Genomic DNA, 19,009 nt, shown 5'->3' on the forward strand with positions numbered 1-19,009 from the left:
AATATTGATAGTGACTTGTGCTAATGAGTGTCAGAAATTGTCAAAAATAACCTCCCGACCTCGAAGAATAATTCCATATATGTACATGTTCTGGATCCTTGCCAAATCATAGGTGTATCTAGGAATTTAAGGGGACCACCCCTAAGCTGTAAGATGTATAAAGATACCGTCCTTATTCTGGGATTTCGGCACTTCTCGAAGGTGGTTACCCGACTGCTTAGAGATTTGTCCCGGCCGTAAATAAACGAATATTCGTTACTGACGTGTTCGAGTGTTTTACTTCTGGACTGACGATCAGATACGTGAAAGCGCAATTCACAGTTCTTTTGGTGCCCCTTCCTGTTTCCCTCTCGCAATGTTCTGTCTTTTTGTGCTGTGGAAGATGGGTGATATCATGTGGTCAGGATAGTTGTAGAAAATTAAATGAAGCGAGTGGCACCATAATATAATGCATGTTCATTGTGCACCTGCATAGTGCCCTTTGATGGTTTTCATCTGTGACTCCGTGGGTGACACTCACACCTCTGAAACAGAAAGTTGTGGGTTCAAGTTCAAGTCTCAGTCCAGAACCCGAGCACAGGCTGACATTCCCAGTGCAGTACTGAGGGAGTGCTGCACTGTCTGTCACAGTCATAGTTGTAGAGGTCTCCAGCACAGAAAAGGCCCTTCAGCCTATTGCATCTGTGCTGGTCAAAAACAACCACCTAACTGTTCTAATCCCATTTTCTAGCACTTGGCCCATGGCCTTGCAAGCTTCGGCATTGCAAGTGCACGTCCAAATACTTAACAAATGTTATGAGGGTCTCGGCCTCCACCACCGTTTTGGACAGTGATTGCCAGACTTTCACCACCCTCTGGGTGAAAATGTTTTTCCCCACATACCCTCTAAACCGCCTGCTCCTTACTTTAAGCCTATGCCTCACCGGCCATTGATCCTTCCAACAAGGGATAAAGTTTCTTCCTGTCCTACCCTATCTATCCCCCTCATAATTATATACATCTCAAATCATTTCTGAGGTTCTGTCTTTCAGATGGGATTTTAAACTAGGGCTCTATCAGACGATTAGATGGACGTAAAGAATCACGAAGCGTTATCTCAAGAAAGAGAAGCTTTCTCCAGTGTCCTAATCAACATGTATCCCTCAACCACCAGCAACCACAAACAGATTCCTGGACCCTCTCACATTGCTGTTTTGTGGGAGCTTGCTGTGTACAAATTGACTACCATGTTTTCTACATTGCATTTTAAAAAAAGGTTCTTAATTGGCTGTAAAGCACTTTGAAATGTCCCAAGGTTGTGAAAGGTGCTATAAAAATGCAAATTTTTATTCAATTAGATAATTTCATGGCAATTGACAACTAAACTCTGGTTGGACAGAAAAAAATAGCTTTCTTGGGTTGGCAACACATACAACAAACAAGGAAACAACTTGCATTTCTAGATAGAGACTTTAATGTAGAAAAATGTTATATTGCCCTTCACAGTTTTGTAACAAAAGAAAAGCTTGCAATGCCAAAGAATATCAGGCGAGCTGACAAAATATGTGGTTCAAGATTCAGGTTTTATGTAGTGTCTTAACCGAGAGAGAGAGAGGTGGAGGGGCTTGCAGAGCAATCTATTCCATTTATAAAACTTGATTGGTGATTTTTTTTTGGGGGTTTGCACTCAAACTTTCAAAAGGTTTGAAGCCTAATTCTTTCTGTTCTTCCACACCCGTCCCATTAACTGGAGGTTCCCACTCCTCTCAAAGTGCATCACCGTACATTTATCAATATTAAATCTCATCTTCCAGCTGCCTTCTGCTAACCTACATTCCCCTGAAGTCTTTAGTAATTCTCCACAGTTTGCTGCCTCCTACACTGTTTGTCTGCCCACGCTTGAATCCACATTTCTAAGATTGAATCACCGATCGCATCAACAGAGGACTCTTCAGTTGTTATGGAAGTGTTGATGTGTGAAGAGCTTGATCACTGATGCACTTGTACAGCTGTTACTTACTGCGTTGAAAGCCAGATGAAGCAAGTAGGTGACTTGAGCTAGGCACGCTCAAATTCAATCAAACTGATGCAACAATCATGTTGCCGTCTTGGTTGTCGGTGACTGTCACTTCCTGGGTACTGGTATCACTATTGCAAAATTTCATGGTGGTTTTTAGTGTGATCTTTTATCTGCTCACCTTGTTTACAAGGAGAGGTTTTGTGAGTAAAGTTAATTTTTGTTGAAAAAACATTGTCGGGAACATTATTCAGATAGTTGAAATGAGAAGTAAATCATTACAGTCAAACCTTATCTGGTATTGTGCTTCTCTTACTAGGGGAAATCTGTGAATTATTACGTTCCACCGTCACCACCTGCAGCCTCTTGTAGAACAAAAAGGAATAAAACTGAAGTCAAACCCAAGGAAAGGCTGAACTATCCTAGTAAGTGCTCCCTTTATTACCATGTTGCAGGAATGATTTGGTGTCTAAAGAAACAGTATTACCCTAGATCTGGTGCAAAACCTTATCTGCTGGGAGTACACATGAGACAAGCAGGCGCACTTTCCACTATCTGCTGCCAGTTCATTTTAATGGACATAAAATTGGAAGCGGAATCAGTAGAAGTTACCTCACAAAAGTAAGACTTGCCTTTATACAACCCCTTGTCTGCTTTCCAGTTGTCCCAAAAATGGTTCTATGGAAATGTATCCTTTTTAAATGAAGTATTGTGAAGATTATTTGATTTTAGCAGTTCAAGTCACCAATTCATAAGGTCATAAGACAGGACTTTCGGTTGCGGCTATGCGGAGCTAAGCCGCACGTTCGGCAGCTCCCGCCAGGAACGGACTTTTGGGCTCTTTTAAAGGCCCCCAGCGGTACTTGCTCGACGGTTCCCGACGTGGGAAAGTGTCTGCAGGGGGTCCCCTGGTCTGTGGTCTTGACCAGGAGCGGGGCTAGCAGAATAGCGGTAGCAGTGCCTAAGAAAAAGCGGGGGAAGAGAATCAAGATGGCGGCCGGCAGAGGCCTCGAGGAATGGAGGCCCTGGGCGCAGGTGCAGCAGGAGACTCTCCGGCGATGTTTTCAGGAGCTAAAGGTGGAGCTGCTAGATTTGCTGAAGGCGAATGCGGACAAGCTGATGGCGACGCAGGCAGCCCAGGGGGTGGAGATCCGGGAGCTCCGACAACAAGCCTCCGAAAGAGAGGATGAGGCCGCGGCCCTCGCGGTAAAGGTGGAGATGCATGAGGCGCTCCATAAGAAGTGGCAGGAGCAGTTCGAGGAGATGGAGAACCAGTCGAGGCGGAAACATTTTGCGGATCCTGGGCCTCACGGAGGGGTTGGAGGGGTCAGACCTGGGGGCCTATGTGGTTGTTTTGTTGAACTCGCTGATGGGAGGTGGGTCCTTCCAGGGGCCCCTGGAGCTGGAGGGGGCCCACAGAATACTGGCCAGGAGGCCCAAGCCGAATGAGCCGCCGCGGGCGGTGCTGGTGCGGTTCCACCGGTTCGTTGACCGAGAGTGCGTGCTTAGGTGGACCAGGAAGGAGCGGAGCAGCAAGTGGAAGAACACGGTAGTGTGGATCTATCAGGACTGGACTGCGGAGGTGGCTAAGCGGAGGGCCGGGTACAACCGGACGAAGGCGGTGCTCCACAGAAAGAGCGTGAAGTTTGGCATGTTACAGCCGGCGTGTCTGTGGGTCACATTCAAGGACCGGCACTTTTATTTTGAGTCCCCGGAGGAGGCGTGGGACTTTGTGCAAGCCGAGAAGTTGGACTCTGACTGAGGGTCGGGGGTTTGTAAATAACTGTGTTAACCTGTGGTGGGAAGGGTCTCTGTGTTATGCTGTTTAATGCTGTTTTAAGCTGGTTGTGTGTTGGTTCTTGGGCGGGTTGGGTGCTGTCTTTTTTTTGCATGGGCGGGGTCAGGCAGAGGGAAAGAGCGGGCTTTTCTTCTGTTTCCCGCGCTGAGGGTGGTTGGGGGCGGGGTCGGAGCTGAGAAGCGCAGGCTTTTTTTCCGCGTGAGAGCGGGAGGGGGAGGAGGAGGGTCATCTGATGGGTCTGGGGGACGAGAGGTAGTCCCACGTTGGGGGGGGGGGGGGGGGGTCGGAGGTGTGGCGGGAGCTGCCGGGGTCAGCAGAAGTTAGCTGGCTCACGGGAGTGCTACGGAGGGAGTAACGCTGCTGGGAGGGGTCCTAGCCTGGTGGTGGTGGGGGGGGGGGGGGGGGGGGAGATGATGGGGGGGTACCGGGTTGCTGCTGAAATGGCCAGGAAGGAGCTGGAGTATGCAGGGGGGGGCCTGGGTGGGGGTTTGCCGCCGTGGGGAACGGGCCGAGCGGGGGACGCTGGCCTGGGGCGGGCAGGGGATGGGGTATGGCTAGTCGGCAGGGGAGGGGGGCAGGGAGCCCTCTGATCTGGCTGATAACTTGGAATGTGAGGGGGCTGAATGGGCCGGTCAAACGGGCCCGGGTGTTTACGCACCCTGAAGGGGCTAAAGGCGGACGTGGCTATGCTCCAGGAGACGCACCTGAAGGTGGTGGACCAGGTTAGACTGAGGAAGGGCTGGGTAGGCCAGGTGTTTCATTCGGGGCTGGATGCAAAAAATCGGGGGGTGGCGATTCTGGTGGGAAAAAGGGTGTCGTTTGAGGCGTCAAAGGTGGTGGCTGACAGTGGAGGGAGGTATGTGATGGTGAGCGGCAAGTTGCAAGGGGAGCGGGTGGTGCTGGTGAATGTCTATGCCCCGAACTGGGATGATGTGGGTTTTATGCGGCGCATGTTAGGCCGCATTCCGGATCTAGAGACGGGGGGGGGGGACTTTGACACAGTGCAGGATCCCCCATTGGATCGATCCATGTCCAGGACGGGCAGGAGGCCCGCGGTGGCTAAGGTGTTGAGGGGGTTTATGGACCAGATGGGAGGGGTGGATCCTTGGAGGTTCGCGAGGCCGAGGGCCAGGGAGTATTCATTTTTTTCCCACGTGCATAAGGCCTATTCCTGGATCGATTTTTTTTGTCCTGAGCAGGGGGCTGATTTCGAGGGTGGAGGATGCCGAGTATTCGGCCATAGTCATTTCGGACCATGCCCCGCACTGGGTAGACCTTGAGCTGGGGGAGGAGAGGGACCTGCGCCCGCTCTGGAGCCTGGAGGTGGGGCTGCTGGCAGATGAGAAGGTGGGCGGGCGGGTTCGGGGGTGTATCAAGACGTACTTAGAGGCCAATGATAATGGGGAGGTGGGGACGGTTTGGGAGGCATTGAAGGCGGTGATTAGAGGGGAGTTGATTTCCATCCGAGCCCATAGGGAGAGGGGAGAGCAAAGAGAGAGGGAGAGGTTGGTGGGGGAGATGGTGAGGGTGGACAGGAGATACGCGGAGGCTCCGGGACTGTTGAGGGAGCGACGTAACCTTCAGGCCAAGTTCGACTTGCTGACCACCAGAAAGGCGGAAGCTCAGTGGAGGAAGGCACAGGGAGCGATGTACGAATATGGGGAGAAGGCGAGTAGGATGCTGGCGCATCAGCTATGTAAGCGAGACGCGGCCAGGGAGATTGGTGGAGTGACGGATAGGGGAGGTAATGTGGTGCGAAGTGGCGTGGACATTAATGGGGTCTTCAGGGACTTTTATGGGGAATTGTATCGGTCCGAGCCCCCCGGGGGGGGGGGGGGGGGGGGGGCTTTTCGGATAGGCTGAGATTTACGAAGGTTGAGGAGGGACAGGTGGAGGGGCTGGGGGCACCAATTGAGCTGGAGGAGCTGGTCAAAGGGATAGGCAGCATGCAGTTGGGGAAGGCGCCGGGGCTGGATGGGTTTCCGGTTGAATTTTACAAAATGTATGCAGACCTGTTGGGCCCCCTGTTGGTTAGGACCTTTAACGAGGCAAGGGAGGGGGGGGGGGGGCTTTGCCCCCGACTATGTCACGGGCGCTGATTTCCTTGATCCTTAAACGGGACAAGGACCCCCTGTAGTGTGGATCATATAGGCCGATCTCGTTATTAAATGTGGATGCCAAGCTGTTGGCGAAGATCTTGGCCACAAGGATAGAGGACTGTGTGCCGGGGGTCATTCATGAGGACCAGACGGGGTTTGTGAAGGGAAGGCAGCTGAACACCAATATACGTAGGCTTCTGAATGTTATAATGATGCCGGCGGTGGAAGGGGAGGTGGAGATAGTGGTAGCATTAGACGCGGAGAAGGCCTTTGATAGGGTTGAGTGGGGGTACTTGTGGGAGGTGCTGGAAAGGTTTGGGTTTGGGGAGGGGTTTGTCAGTTGGGTGAGGCTGTTATGTGAGGCCCCGATGGCGAGCGTAGCCACGAATAGGAGGAGATTGGAGTACTTTTGGTTGTACCGGGGGACGAGGCAGGGGTGTCCCCTGTCCCCTTTGCTCTTTGCGTTGGCAATTGAACCCCTGGCCACGGCGTTGAGGGAATCGAGAAATTGGAGGGGTCTGGTGCGGGGTGGGGAGGATCACCGAGTGTCATTATATGCAGATGACTTGTTGCTTTATGCGGCGGATCCAGTGGGGGGAATGCCGGGGGTGATGCAGATCCTTAGGGAATTTGGAGGCTTTTCTGGGTACAAGCTCAACCTGGGTAAGAGTGTGTTCGTCGAGCACCCGGGGATCAAGAGGCGGGGATTGATAGGCTCCCGCTGAAAAGGGCGGGGAGGAGCTTTCGGCACCTGGGAGTCCAGGTGGCTAGGAGCTGGGGGGCCCTTCACAAGCTTAACCTCACTAAGCTGGTGGAGCAAATGGAGGAGGAGTTTAAAAGATGGGACAAGTTGCCGCTGTCGCTGGCGGGCAGGGTGCAGTCCGTCAAGATGACAGTGCTCCCAAGGTTTTTGTTTCTGTTCCAGTGCCTCCCCATCTTTATCCCGAAGGCCTTTTTTAGGAGGGTCAACAGGAGTATTACGGGATTTGTATGGGCGCATGGGACTCCGAGGGTGAGAAGAGTGTTTTTGGAGCAGGGCAGGGATAGGGGGGGCTTGCGTTGGCGCTGCCCAACCTCTGTGGGTACTACTGGGCTGCCAACGCAGTGATGGTGCGTAAGTGGGTAATGGACGGGGCATGGGCAGCATGGAAGAGTATGGAGATGGCGTCCTGCATGGACATGAGCCTGGAGGCGCTGGTAACGGTGCCGTTGCCGCTCCCTCCAACGAGGTATACCATGAGCCCGGTGGTGGCGGCTACCCTCAAAATTTGAGGGCAATGGAGACGGCATAGGGGGGAGGTGGGGGGCTCGATGGAGTCCCCGATACGGGGGAACCACCGGTTCGTACCAGGGAGCATCGATGGCGGGTTTCTTGGCTGGCACAGGGTAGGTATTGGGAGGCAGCGGGACCTGTTTGTGGATGGGAGGTTTGCGAGCCTGGGTGAGTTAGAGGGGAAGTTTGGGCTCCCCCGGGGAGCATGTTTAGGTACATGCAGGTTAGGGCGTTTGCCAGGCGGCAGGTGGAGGGGTTCCCTCTGCTGCCCCCACGTGGGGTACGGGACAGGGTGCTCTCGGGAGTGTGGGTTGGAGGTGGGAGGATTTTGGACGTGTACCACGTCATGCAGGAGGTGGATGAGGCCTCGGTGGAGGAGCTGAAGGGTAAATAGGAGGAGGAGCTGGGTGAGGAGATTGAGGAGGGGACGTGGGCGGACGCCCTGGAGAGAGTGAATTCCTCCTCTTCCTGTGCGAGGCTTAGCTGCACAGGGCCCACATGACCGGGACGAGGATGAGTAGGTTTTTCGGGGGCGAAGACAGGTGTGCTAGGTGCTCGGGGAGCCCAGTGAACCACGCCCATATGTTTTGGGCATGCCCAGCGCTGGGGGAGTTCTGGAAGCAGGTAGCAAGGACGGTGTCGAGGATGGTAGGATCCAGGGTCAAGCCAGGCTGGGGACTCGCAATTTTTGGGGTTGCAGTGGAGCCGGGAGTGCAGGAGGCGAAAGAGGCCGGTGTTCTGGCCTTTGCGTCCCTAGTAGCCCGGCGCAGGATTTTGCTTCAATGGAAGGATGCGAGGCCCCCAAGCGTGGAGGCCTGGATCAATGATATGGCGGGGTTCATCAAATTGGAGAGGGTGAAATTTTTCCCTGAGGGGATCAGTATTGGGGTTCTTTCGGCAGGGGCAGCCTTTCCTGGACTTCCTGGCAGAACGGTAGGAAAATAGGCCGGCAGCAGCAGCAACCCGGGGGGGGGGGGGGGGTTGTGTTTCGGGGGAAGGGAGAAATGTGTATATGTGTTTATTGACTATGCCGGGTGTTTATCTATTTCTTCTTTTTGTAGTTACTGGGGGTGGGGGGGGGTTTGGTTTTGGGGGTTAGTGTGTTTTTCTTTTTGTTGTTGTTAATACTGGTTTCTTGTTGTTATTTTCTGTTTTTGATATGTTTTGGAAAATCTCAATAAAAAGTATTTAAAAAAAAAAAAAAATTTAGATCATAAGACTTTTCAAAGTTTGTGTGTTCTGTTTTAGAAAATGTAGTTATTTGATTTGGAAAAAACGAAGATATGTTGTTATTCTATCTTGAAGGGATAGATAAGTACACTCCTCTGGGCACAAGAGAGGAACCAGGAGATTTTTTTTTTGAGCATTAACCATACTGGCATCATGTATCTTGGTGGGAACTGAGGATTATTTCTGTAAGAAATTATCCATTTGTAAAGAAAGACAGTCGGCGCTGAGGACCCGGGTTCAATCCCGGCTCCGGGTTATATTCTCCCCCTGTCTGCATGGGTTTCACCCCCACAACTCTAAAAGATGTGCACGTTAGGTGGATTGGCCATGCTAAATTGCCACTTAATTGGAAAAATATAATTGGGTACTCTTAAATTTAAAAAAAAAAAGAAAGACAGCAGCCAAAAGTGTTTCTTGACATGACATCCAGCCAGAGTACTTGCAGTATGTCCATTTGCCATGATGCTTTCTGGAGCATTGAGACCTGAATGGGGAGAGGGAGTAAAACGATTTGATTAAATTTTGAGTTGTTCAAATTTTCATCAACCATGCAGTCGGAATGGCCTCACTTGTACTGATTTTCTGCCTGTGTGGGGAGCACATAACACTGCCCTGGTCACTTCATTCCCTCCGGTGCCAGAGTTAATTACCAGAGGTCATAGAATCAGAATCATTGGCAAGAGGCCCGGAGAGTAAATTAGATTTTTTTTCACTCCATGTTGTCAGGATCTGGAAAGCTGTGCCTGAAACCTGTGGTGGAGGCTGATGCAATAAATTATTTTAACAGTGAGTTGGACAGGGACTTGAGCACAAGGAACATTTACAGGGTTATATCCAAAAGGCAGGGATGTGGACTATGCTCTTTCAAAGAACCAGGGATGTCGGGGCTGAATAGCCTGCTTCTGTGCTGTGAATTTTTATCATTTTCTATGTTCTGATAAAGAAACTTGAGGGTTGAACAGAGAGACCAAGGTGTGAAGGAGGAAGCTGAGAAAGTGTGAAGTAGAATGAAGCCAGTGTGTGAAAGTCAGCATAAGAAGTCAGGGAGGAGAATGAAAGCAAGAAGTGAAAGTGGAGAGCGAGAGAAAATACTAAACTGGAGGAAGAGGAGTGTGTGTGTATGTGTGAGAGAGAGAATTTCAGTCAGAAGCAGAGGAGGAGGTGGAAACTCAAAATTTGTACCTTGGTAGAGTAAGCTGCCATTTACCTTCCTCTTTTATTGCTGCCATTCTTTCCATTAACTTCTTTCTCCCACTGCCCCAAATTTCATTCCCTGCCAATGCCTTGGATTCTCTTAGTTATTAGTTATTCCCCACTGACCTCCGCGCTTCTCTCAGACCTGCGACCTCCTGAATCTTTCACTTCACTTTGAGTATCCCTATTCCTTCCACACATATTGAGCTACCAGAATCTTTCAAATCGCTGTGCCCATCTGTGAACTTTCTCAAGACTGTTTCCAAGTCTGACTACCTGAAAGTTAGCCCAGATAATCATTTCAAATCTTTGACATTTGCCTACCTTAACCTCAATGCTTACTCTTTCTCACTCATCCTCATGCTCTCTTGTGCACTGTGATCCCCACTCTTTGCTTCTTCCCACATGCCCCACCAGTCATTCTTCAGCTCTCCTTTCTCAATTCATCACATTGCAGCATCTCTCTGACAGTCTTTCTTTTTGCCCTCCCATTTCTGTTGTATTTCATCTTTCTGCATAAACAATGCTGTTATGTATATCTATAAAAGAACATGTGCAAGATGCACTCAAATGTTGAGGAGAAAGGGATAGAAAGGTGGAGTTCCAAAAATGTGAGTGAGAGAAGGAGAAACTGTTGGGGAGAGTGATGCAACACTAATTGAATGTTTGACCTAATCATAGAGTCTGGGAGATCACCTCTATATTGTAATACATGGGTTAATGCTGACATAAAATACTGCACTACATCATTAGTATGTTGAAATTTGAGCTCACAGTGTCCTACTCTCATTCTTTTGCAGGACTCAAGGACAGTGCAATGCCTTCCACCCTGTTGTCTTCCCTTTGTATGAATATTAAATCAAAGTTTCACATCACTGCTTTTTGAATTTCATTGTTTTTGCTTCTAACTGATTCCACCCATTTGGTCGCTGTACTGTGGATATTTGCTGGTCACTCAGCTTTGCTGAAATGATCAGACTTATTCTTAGTTGCATTGACCATAATAAGGTCGCAAGAAATATCTAGGCCCGATTCCCTGCCCTATCCCCACTTAACTTCTTGTACACTTGGAGGCAATTTAGCATGGCCAATCCACCTAACCTGCATATCTTTGCACTGTGGGAGGAGCACCCACGCAGACCCGGGAAGAACGTGCAAACTCCACTCAAGTCATGCAAGATCAGATTTGAACCTGGGTCCCTGACGCTGAGAGGTAGCAGTGCTACCTTCATTTATATAGCACCTTTAATGTAGCAAAATATCCTAAGTAGCATAAAAGGAGCATCATCAGGTAAAATTTAACACCAAGCACATGGGGAATTATTAGAACCGGTGACAGAAAACATCCATATGTATACATATGTTGATTTTAAGGAACAGCTTAAAGGAGAAGAAAGATGTGGAGAGGCAAAGAGGTTTGCTGAGGGAATTCCAGAACTTGGAGCCTAGGTGGTTGAAGGTATGGCTACTCGTACTGGAGAAATTAAAATTAAGAATGTTCAAGAGGCTAGCATTGGGAGAACGTAGCTATCTTTGAGAGTCATCTGACTGGAGGATATTAAAGAGATAGGGGTGAGGCTAAGGAGGAATTTAAAAACTAGGATGCGAATGTTAAATTGGAAATGCGGTCGATGAGGAATCAAAGATTGTCACAAATGAATAGTTGGCTTTGTACTGCTGATTGCTAATAATGCCCTCATCTTGTGTATAGGCCTACGAGTAATGCTAATCACTGCCATAAACAAAATGAAGATGAAGAAGGCGATTTCTGTCAGTGCTATGTATAAATACATCACTGCTACCTACAAGTACGACATTCAGCGGAACCGCAATCTAATCAGGAAGACCTTGGCCAAACTTATTGCAGAACAAGTGATCCAACAGGTCAAAGGTCATGGATTAGCTGGATCCTTCAGGGTGGGAAAGAACTACAAGGAACAAGCGATAAGAAATGGACCAGAAAAACAGGTGTGTTCTGTTTTAATTCATTGAGAGCTTTTTAATTTTGAAACATAAGGGTGTGTCCAGAACTGGGGTCACAGTCTGAGGATTCAGGGTAAACCATTTCGGACAGAGATAAGGAGACATTTCTTCACCCAAAGTGTGGTGAGCCTGTGGAATTCATTACCACAGGAAGTAGTTGATGCTGAAACATTGAATATATTCAAGAGGCGGCTAGATATAGCACTTGGGGAGAATGGGATCAAAGGATATGGAGAGTAAGCAGGATTAGGCTATTGAGTTGGATGATCAGCCATGATCGTGAGGAATGGCGGAACAGGCTCGAAGGGCCAAAAGGCCTCCTCCATTTAGCCCCTCAAGTTGCTCTCTAATCTTACTCCATATATCTGCCTTTACCTCATGTCTCTTAATGGTTAACAAATGCTAAACAATCTCTGTTTGAAATTAAAGTAGTATCACTTACTGTTTGCGGAAAAGAGTGTGAAACTTCTACCACCTGTAGTGTAGAAATATTTCCTCATTTCACTCCTGATTCTTGCGCAGTGATTCTTATTTTTGACCCTCCCCTATACGCTCCTACCAGTGAAAATAGTTTCTCCCAACCTACCCTATAATACCTTGAAAACATGGATCAAATCTGTATTAACTTGACCACCAAAAGGTAGTCTAAATGCATTGTAAGTCTTTAAGGTATAAAAATAACAAAGTTTAAAATACAGTTTAGACTCAAAAACGGGAGCAGCTAGTTAAACATTGCAATAACAGTAACTGTAAAGAATCAGAACTCATGGCTGTTAAATCCAAATAAACACAGGTAACAACAGCCATAACTAATGACCTCACAGCATTTAATGATGACATCATCAATGGATTTAAATAAGAAGATGCACAAGAATAACACTATATAACAAAGTCTAAATTTCATGGAATACGATCTTAGCTAATGTAATTTCTCCTCTTAGATTATTTTTTGGAGTTCAGGGGCCAGATTTTCACAGTCGGTTGGTTCCAGAGCCATTTTTAAAATGCCCAATTCTGGGACTCACCCTTGCGTTCGCAGTGCTGGTAATTTTCGGCAGTGCAGGATAATGGTATGGGGTAGCGGGCCCACACCCTGCACTCCCGGCCTGGCTGCCTCCATTGCGGGGACAGGAAACTCACAGCCCCCTGTGATTCCTGTTAAGTTGGGCCAGCTTCTCCATGGCTTGTGATTGACGGCCCGTCGAGATGAATTGTGACTCATAGTCTGGATCTAAGAATTCTTTGAAATCTACATTCAAATGGCCTTCCCCATGATCCCTCCAAGCCACCTCCATGGCCCTTTCATCCCCATTCTTCCCACTAAAACTTTTAAGGCCTCAGTTAGAATGCCGTATTGGGCTTCATACTATAGGGAGAATATTGGGACCTTAGAGTATAACACAGATTCACTAGCATGTTCATTGGAACAATTCAAATCTGGGTCAAATGGAAGTGTTTAAAATGATGAAAGGATTGACTGGGTAGATAGAAGCAGATTGTTTCCAGTGTTCGAGGGGTCTAGAATGAGGGATCATAAATGCAAGAGGTTTAGAACATCGGGCTAGAGAAATGTCTCACGCTTGGTTGTGGAGTGTAGAATTCACTATCCGAGTTAGTGGTTGAGGCAGAAACTATGTCAACATTGATTAGATTAACATCTAGTTAGATTATCTGGGCAGATGAAAGAAATACTCACGTGGAGGTTAAATCCTGACATGGACTAGTTGAACTAGGCAGCCCGTTACTGTGTTATTTCTATGTATGTATTATGCGATTTATATGTACTGTTTTAATTAATCTCATTGTCTCCGCTTAGAAACCAAGTCCTGTGAAAAATGTGTTACATATTTTACTAAATAATGAGCAAGAGGTGAAAAGAGAAGACGGTGAAACAGCTTTGAATGCCACAGATCCAGGCAAACTGTTGGCGAGCGATTCTTTTGTGCGTCTCCTGGAAGATGAAACTGCCGATTGTGGAGAAACTGGGCAACACCAGAATTCAATCAAATCACCTGAAACATCACTGGACTTGGATCCAAAAGAAGAGGAGGTTATTAATGGAGGGTTAGAGAGGATTCCAGCTGGACAAGGCCTCACGGAGAATAACGCAATTGATGAAATAAGAGAAAGTTCTGTTACTCCCCTGCAGCTGACCATAAGTGATAGAGGTTGCTCAAACGTCCCGCAGGGCGATTCTCGAGACGATCTGAATGTGCACCTTCCCTCTAAGATGACCCTTTCCTTTAACAATTCAAAGTGTCATTTTGAATGCATCTGTGGAGAATGTGGTCTGATTGATTATAAAGCACGGGTGCAGTGTCTGAAATGCCATTTATGGCAGCATGCAGCATGTGTTAATTACAAGGAAGAAGACCTAAAGGTTAGACCATTCTACTGCCCACACTGTCTGGTCATGATGCAACCTGTGCCCACATCTGCAACCCTCATCATCTCACCCAGTTCAATTTGCCACCAGTGGGTGGATGAAATTAACAGGCATGTGAGATCTTCTTCCGTTTCCATTTTGGTAAGGAATCGTACAGTGAAAAGGAAATGAAACTGGCGTGCATCTTAAATGTATAGTTTTCATTATCATTGTCACTGCTTTATTATTTCTTTGTTCTCTATATATGTTAGGATTATCTATTGGGAAGTAAGCAAATACATTTTTTTCTGTAAGTTCTTTATTGAGTGGAGCCCTGAAGTGATGCTGCTGATTTGTTGCAGCACAATCCTGGCTGTCAGTGCAGTTAATCCAGGAAAAGATCTTGAGGCCAAAGTATGAGGGTGCTAAATGAGTTGAGTTACCAATATGGTGGGCAGGCAGCACATGTTCATTTCGGGCCAGAGTTTCACTGACCACCATATCGGCAAAAGAAACATTGACATACATCGACTGTTCCTGAAATGGGTGTCAAGTCCTTTCGACTCTCTGAAACCAATTTCAGAAAAATCAGGTCTGCATGTAGCTATCCAGGGGCCCTTAAAGGAACAGCAGCAGGCTGCAAACAAAAAGTGTCAGGAAAATACATGTATGATGTGGAGCCGGGAGGTGCAGGAGCGTTGGTCCCAGATTTGCATCAGAACTGTGATCCCCTGCCACCCACCACATATTCTCGACCCTCACTGACCACCAACCACCTCACCCCTCCGTTGCCCACCTTTTTGATGCCCCAATCACCCACCAGCCCTGTTGTCATGAAGCACCCTATCCTTTCAGTATTTTATTCTTGTTTTATTTAAATTTATGTGACAGATAAATTTGCAAACCAAAGTAGGTTGACTTAATTTTATAAGTAGTTAATTGTTAGATGTTTAAGTAATTGGATCCATTCTAGTGTGATTAGTTGTTGTGCTAGCTTAGAATACTTCAGTTCTTTAGAGCAGCACCTTCATTGACATTTTTGACTTCCCCTCCATAGGTGTACCAAGGAGTGAAGAAGCATGGCTTTATCCAACCTCATGCCCTGGCAAAACACGAGATAGTCATCACGACGTACGATGTGCTTCGATCGGAGTTAAACTATGTTGACATTCCTCACAGCAACAGTGATGATGGGCGTCGATTACGCAAAGACAAGCGTTACATGGCCATTCCAAGCCCGTTGGTTGCAGTGGAGTGGTGGAGGATCTGTCTGGATGAGGCTCAAATGGTGGAATGTACCACTGCCAAGGTGAGAATGTAGAAGGCAGAGTTTGTATGATGGAAAGTGACCACTTCCTGACATAGCACCGCTGATGGGGAAATTGGGTGTGTTGTCTGATTGTCCAATTATTTGTTCAAACCGGTTGGGGAATTGTTTGGAATGCAGGTCCACGTTTTCAACATGTGCTCCCGGCAAGTGAATCTCCCCGCCTGGAATGCAAAGTTTGAGAATGACTCCGATTAATGTAAATTGGTGTTGACTTACTGTAGTCCTCTTGATGTCCTTTTCCTTTTCTTTGATTAATTCTATTCCATCCCTCCTTCTCACCTAAACTTATGGAAAAGGAGATTTTTATTCTGATCATTTTGGACTGAATTTGACCTCTGGTTCTGAAGGAGAATGCCTAATGTCACTGTGTCAGATACCCCCTTCAGTATGCTGAAAAATGCAGAATGCAGGTATTGTACTTCACAGACCAGACATTTGTATTTTTAATGTTAATGTTCACAATATATGCAGTGTGCATATTCTGTCTTGTGACAGCAGCATTGCAGTATCTATAACTGCATCAGTACATTTGTTCTTAACAGCCCACAGGTGATGAGGAGCTTGCCACAAAATGTCAGTCCCCAATCAACGGTAGCACTTTGTCGGAAGGTCCTGGGTCCAATCGCCACTGCAGAGAGTTGAGCACGTATCCACCTTCTGCTTTCTCGGGTGGATGTGAAAGATATCACATCACTATTTCGAACAAGGACAGAGACTTCCCACCTGATGTCCTGGCCAATATTTATCCCTCAATGAACATTGCAAAAACAGATGAACTGGTCTTCTTCACACTGTTGTTTCGGGAACTTGCTATAAGCGAATTGGCCGCCATATTTCCGACAATGCAACAGCACTTCAAAAAATAAAGTATTGCATTGTCTATAAAGTGTTTTGGGCTGACTGAGGTTGTGCTAGGCGCTGTATAAGTGCTAGTATTTCTTTGAAATAACTCCTAGAATAGAATTTCTTCAGTGCATTTGGCCCATCGAGTCTGCAACGACCCTCTGAATGAGCACCCCACCTAGGCTCACTCCCCCGCCCTATCCTCCTAGCCTCATCTAACGTGCACATCTTTGTGACACCAAGGGACAATTTTGGCATTGATCAATCCACCTAACCTGCACATCTTTGGACTGTGGGAGGAAACCGGAGCACCCGGAGGAAACCCACGCAGACACTGGGAGAAAGTGCAAACTCCGTACAGACAGTCACCCAAGGCCGGAATTGAACCCAAATCCCTGGTCCTGTGAGGTAGCTGTGCTAATCACTGTGCCACTGTACCGCCCTTAAATCACCTTTATGGTATTAAGTTTTTGAATCAAGTGTGGACAAATGAAAATTGAGACAGCTCAGTATCTTTGCTTTGAGACACGAGAATTTTCACACAAACCTGTACACGTACAACATCTTTTATCTGTCCCTTTTTTCTTTTCAGGCTGCAGAAATGTGTCTACGGCTAAGTGCCATCAATCGTTGGTGTGTCACAGGAACTCCAGTCCAAAGGGGGTTAGAAGGTAAGAAGTCTCTGAATCCGAACATTTTCTCCCTATGATTCAAAGGGTCTACGCTTGAGAAGATTTATCTCGCCCATCCTACGTACTGGAGTTGCATTAGATAAAGTAATTTGTATTTTACAAATGGAAACGCCTAATAATGAAACGAAAATGAAAATCGCTTATTGTCACGAGTAGGCTTCAATGAAGTTACTGTGAAAAGCCCCTAGTCGCCACATTCCGGCGCCTGTCCGGGGAGGCTGGTACGGGAATATATATAGGAAGAGAGAGCAGATCCTTGTTGAACAAATCCAAAAAATCCACAGTGTTGAAACTAATTAAACTAGCTGTATGAGTGGCATGATTAGCAGTTTCATATTGGGTGTTGGGCTAGTGTGTAAATTAAGTTTGGATAAACCGGACTTTATTAGCAAATTTAGCCCTGGCGTGCACAAAACCTTTGTGGAGAAGGATAGGAGACTGTGGTGTTCATCCTCACCAGGAATTCACTCAGAATGCGTTTGGTCCAGAAGTACATTTAAAAATTTTTTGTAAGTACCCAATTCTTCTTTTTCCAATTAAGGGTGGCCAATCCACCTACCCTGCACATCATTGGGTTGTGGGATGAAACCCTCGTAGACACGAGAAGAATGTGCAAACTCCACACGGACAGTAACCTGGGTCCTTGGCGTCGTGAGGCAGCAGTACTAACCACTGCGCCAACATGCCGCCCCTAAGGTCCTGAAGTATAGTTGCCTCAAAATTATTCTTGAGGAGCTAAATCACTAAACTGTTGTGATGTTTATTTAATTTTAAAGAGAGGACCTTTAGTTTAGCACGGGGTTGGCAGAAGCATATGATATACGTTGCCTGTGACATGCGGAAAGCACTGGATGTGTCCACATGATCCATCTTGGGATGCTTTATTTTCACAGTCAATGTGATTTGAAGAAAGAGCAATACTGCACAGGAACAGGCCCTTCGGCCCTCCAAGCCTGTACCGGTCATGATACCAACCTTTGCCAAAACCCTCAGCACTTCTTTGTGCCTTATTCCTCTATACCCATCCTATCCATGCGTTTGTCAAGATGCCTTCTGCCATCAATGCATCTGTTTCCACAACCTCCCCTGGCAGCGTGTACCAGGCACTCACCATTCTCTGCGTAAAAAACATGACTCGTACATCTCCTCTAAACTTTGCCCCATGGACCTTAAACCTATGCCCCCTGGTGATTGACCCTCAACCCTGGGAAAGAGTGCCTGCCCATCCACTCTATCCATGATCATCTTGTACACCTCGATCAGGTCACCCCTCAACCTTCGTCTTTCTAATGAAAGCAGTCCGAATCTATTCAGCCTCTCCACATAGCTAACACCCTCCAGACCAGCAACATCCTGATAAACCTCCTCTGCACCCTCTCCAAAGCCTCCACATCCTTCTGGTAGTGTGGCGACCAGAATTGTGCACAATTTGTTTACCTGAATTTCTCAGTCTCCCTCCTGCTCTACTTTCAAAGCCTTAACCTTTAGTGTAAATGTTTCCCTCTAGTTCGTTAAAATGTTCCCCCTCACAATTCTCTGCATTCTATTTAATCTGGCAAATATTTGCTCAATCTTGTTTATGTCCACCTGAATTTAGTTACGGACCTCTTAGATCAAACAAAAAGGAGCATAATTAAGTACTGAAATTTTAATATGGTATCCCATACCCAAGTTCAGATCATCTGAGAAAATCAACTAACCCCTGAATTTACGGCTTACATTCCTCCAGTCAGAGAATTAGCCATTAATTATGTTTTATGCCATTTAAATAACTTAAGTCCATAGCGTCACATTCTTTAACACCATGTACCTTGATTTCCCAACAAGCGAAGGGGAATGTAGAGCATTCACAAGCTAATGATCCTTGGATCACTAAAGATTATATACGTTAAAATGAAACGAAAAGGAGGCTTATGATGCACGTCAGTTTCATTATTCCGAAGCAAGCTGAATTCAAAAGATAAAAGGGAGAACTGAAAAAGAAATTAAGAGGGACAGAGAGAAAGGACCAGAATAGATTGGTGAATGACATGAAAGGAAACGCAACTTTAAAAAAAAAAAATGAAATAATTGTTTCGATAGTCAAAGGAAGGGCGGCATGGTGATGTAGTAGTTAGCACTGCTGTCCCACGGCGCTAAGGACCCGGGTTCCATCCCGGCCCTGGGTCACTGTCCGTGTGGAGTTTACACATTCTCCCCGTGTCTG

At 47.1% G+C, this 19,009-nt stretch overlaps 1 protein-coding gene across 3 annotated transcripts in view; it reads left to right on the plus strand.

Annotated features, from left to right (window-relative positions):
- Nucleotides 1-19,009, plus strand: part of shprh (SNF2 histone linker PHD RING helicase) — a 137,870-nt gene that overhangs the window by 43,058 nt on the left and 75,803 nt on the right. For 2 of the 3 annotated variants that reach the window (XM_038800625.1, XM_038800626.1), the window contains exons 8-12: nucleotides 2,316-2,421; nucleotides 11,302-11,558; nucleotides 13,390-14,100; nucleotides 14,996-15,247; nucleotides 16,704-16,782. In XM_038800625.1, coding sequence (XP_038656553.1) covers nucleotides 2,316-2,421; nucleotides 11,302-11,558; nucleotides 13,390-14,100; nucleotides 14,996-15,247; nucleotides 16,704-16,782 — 1,405 coding nt within the window. Of the gene's footprint in view, nucleotides 1-2,315; nucleotides 2,422-10,939; nucleotides 11,050-11,301; nucleotides 11,559-13,389; nucleotides 14,101-14,995; nucleotides 15,248-16,703; nucleotides 16,783-19,009 lie in introns of those variants that run through there. The other variant, XM_038800627.1, reaches the window with a different exon arrangement.

This window comes from Scyliorhinus canicula, chromosome 6 (genome assembly GCF_902713615.1).
Source record: "Scyliorhinus canicula chromosome 6, sScyCan1.1, whole genome shotgun sequence".
In the NCBI taxonomy this organism is placed as follows: domain Eukaryota; kingdom Metazoa; phylum Chordata; class Chondrichthyes; order Carcharhiniformes; family Scyliorhinidae; genus Scyliorhinus; species Scyliorhinus canicula.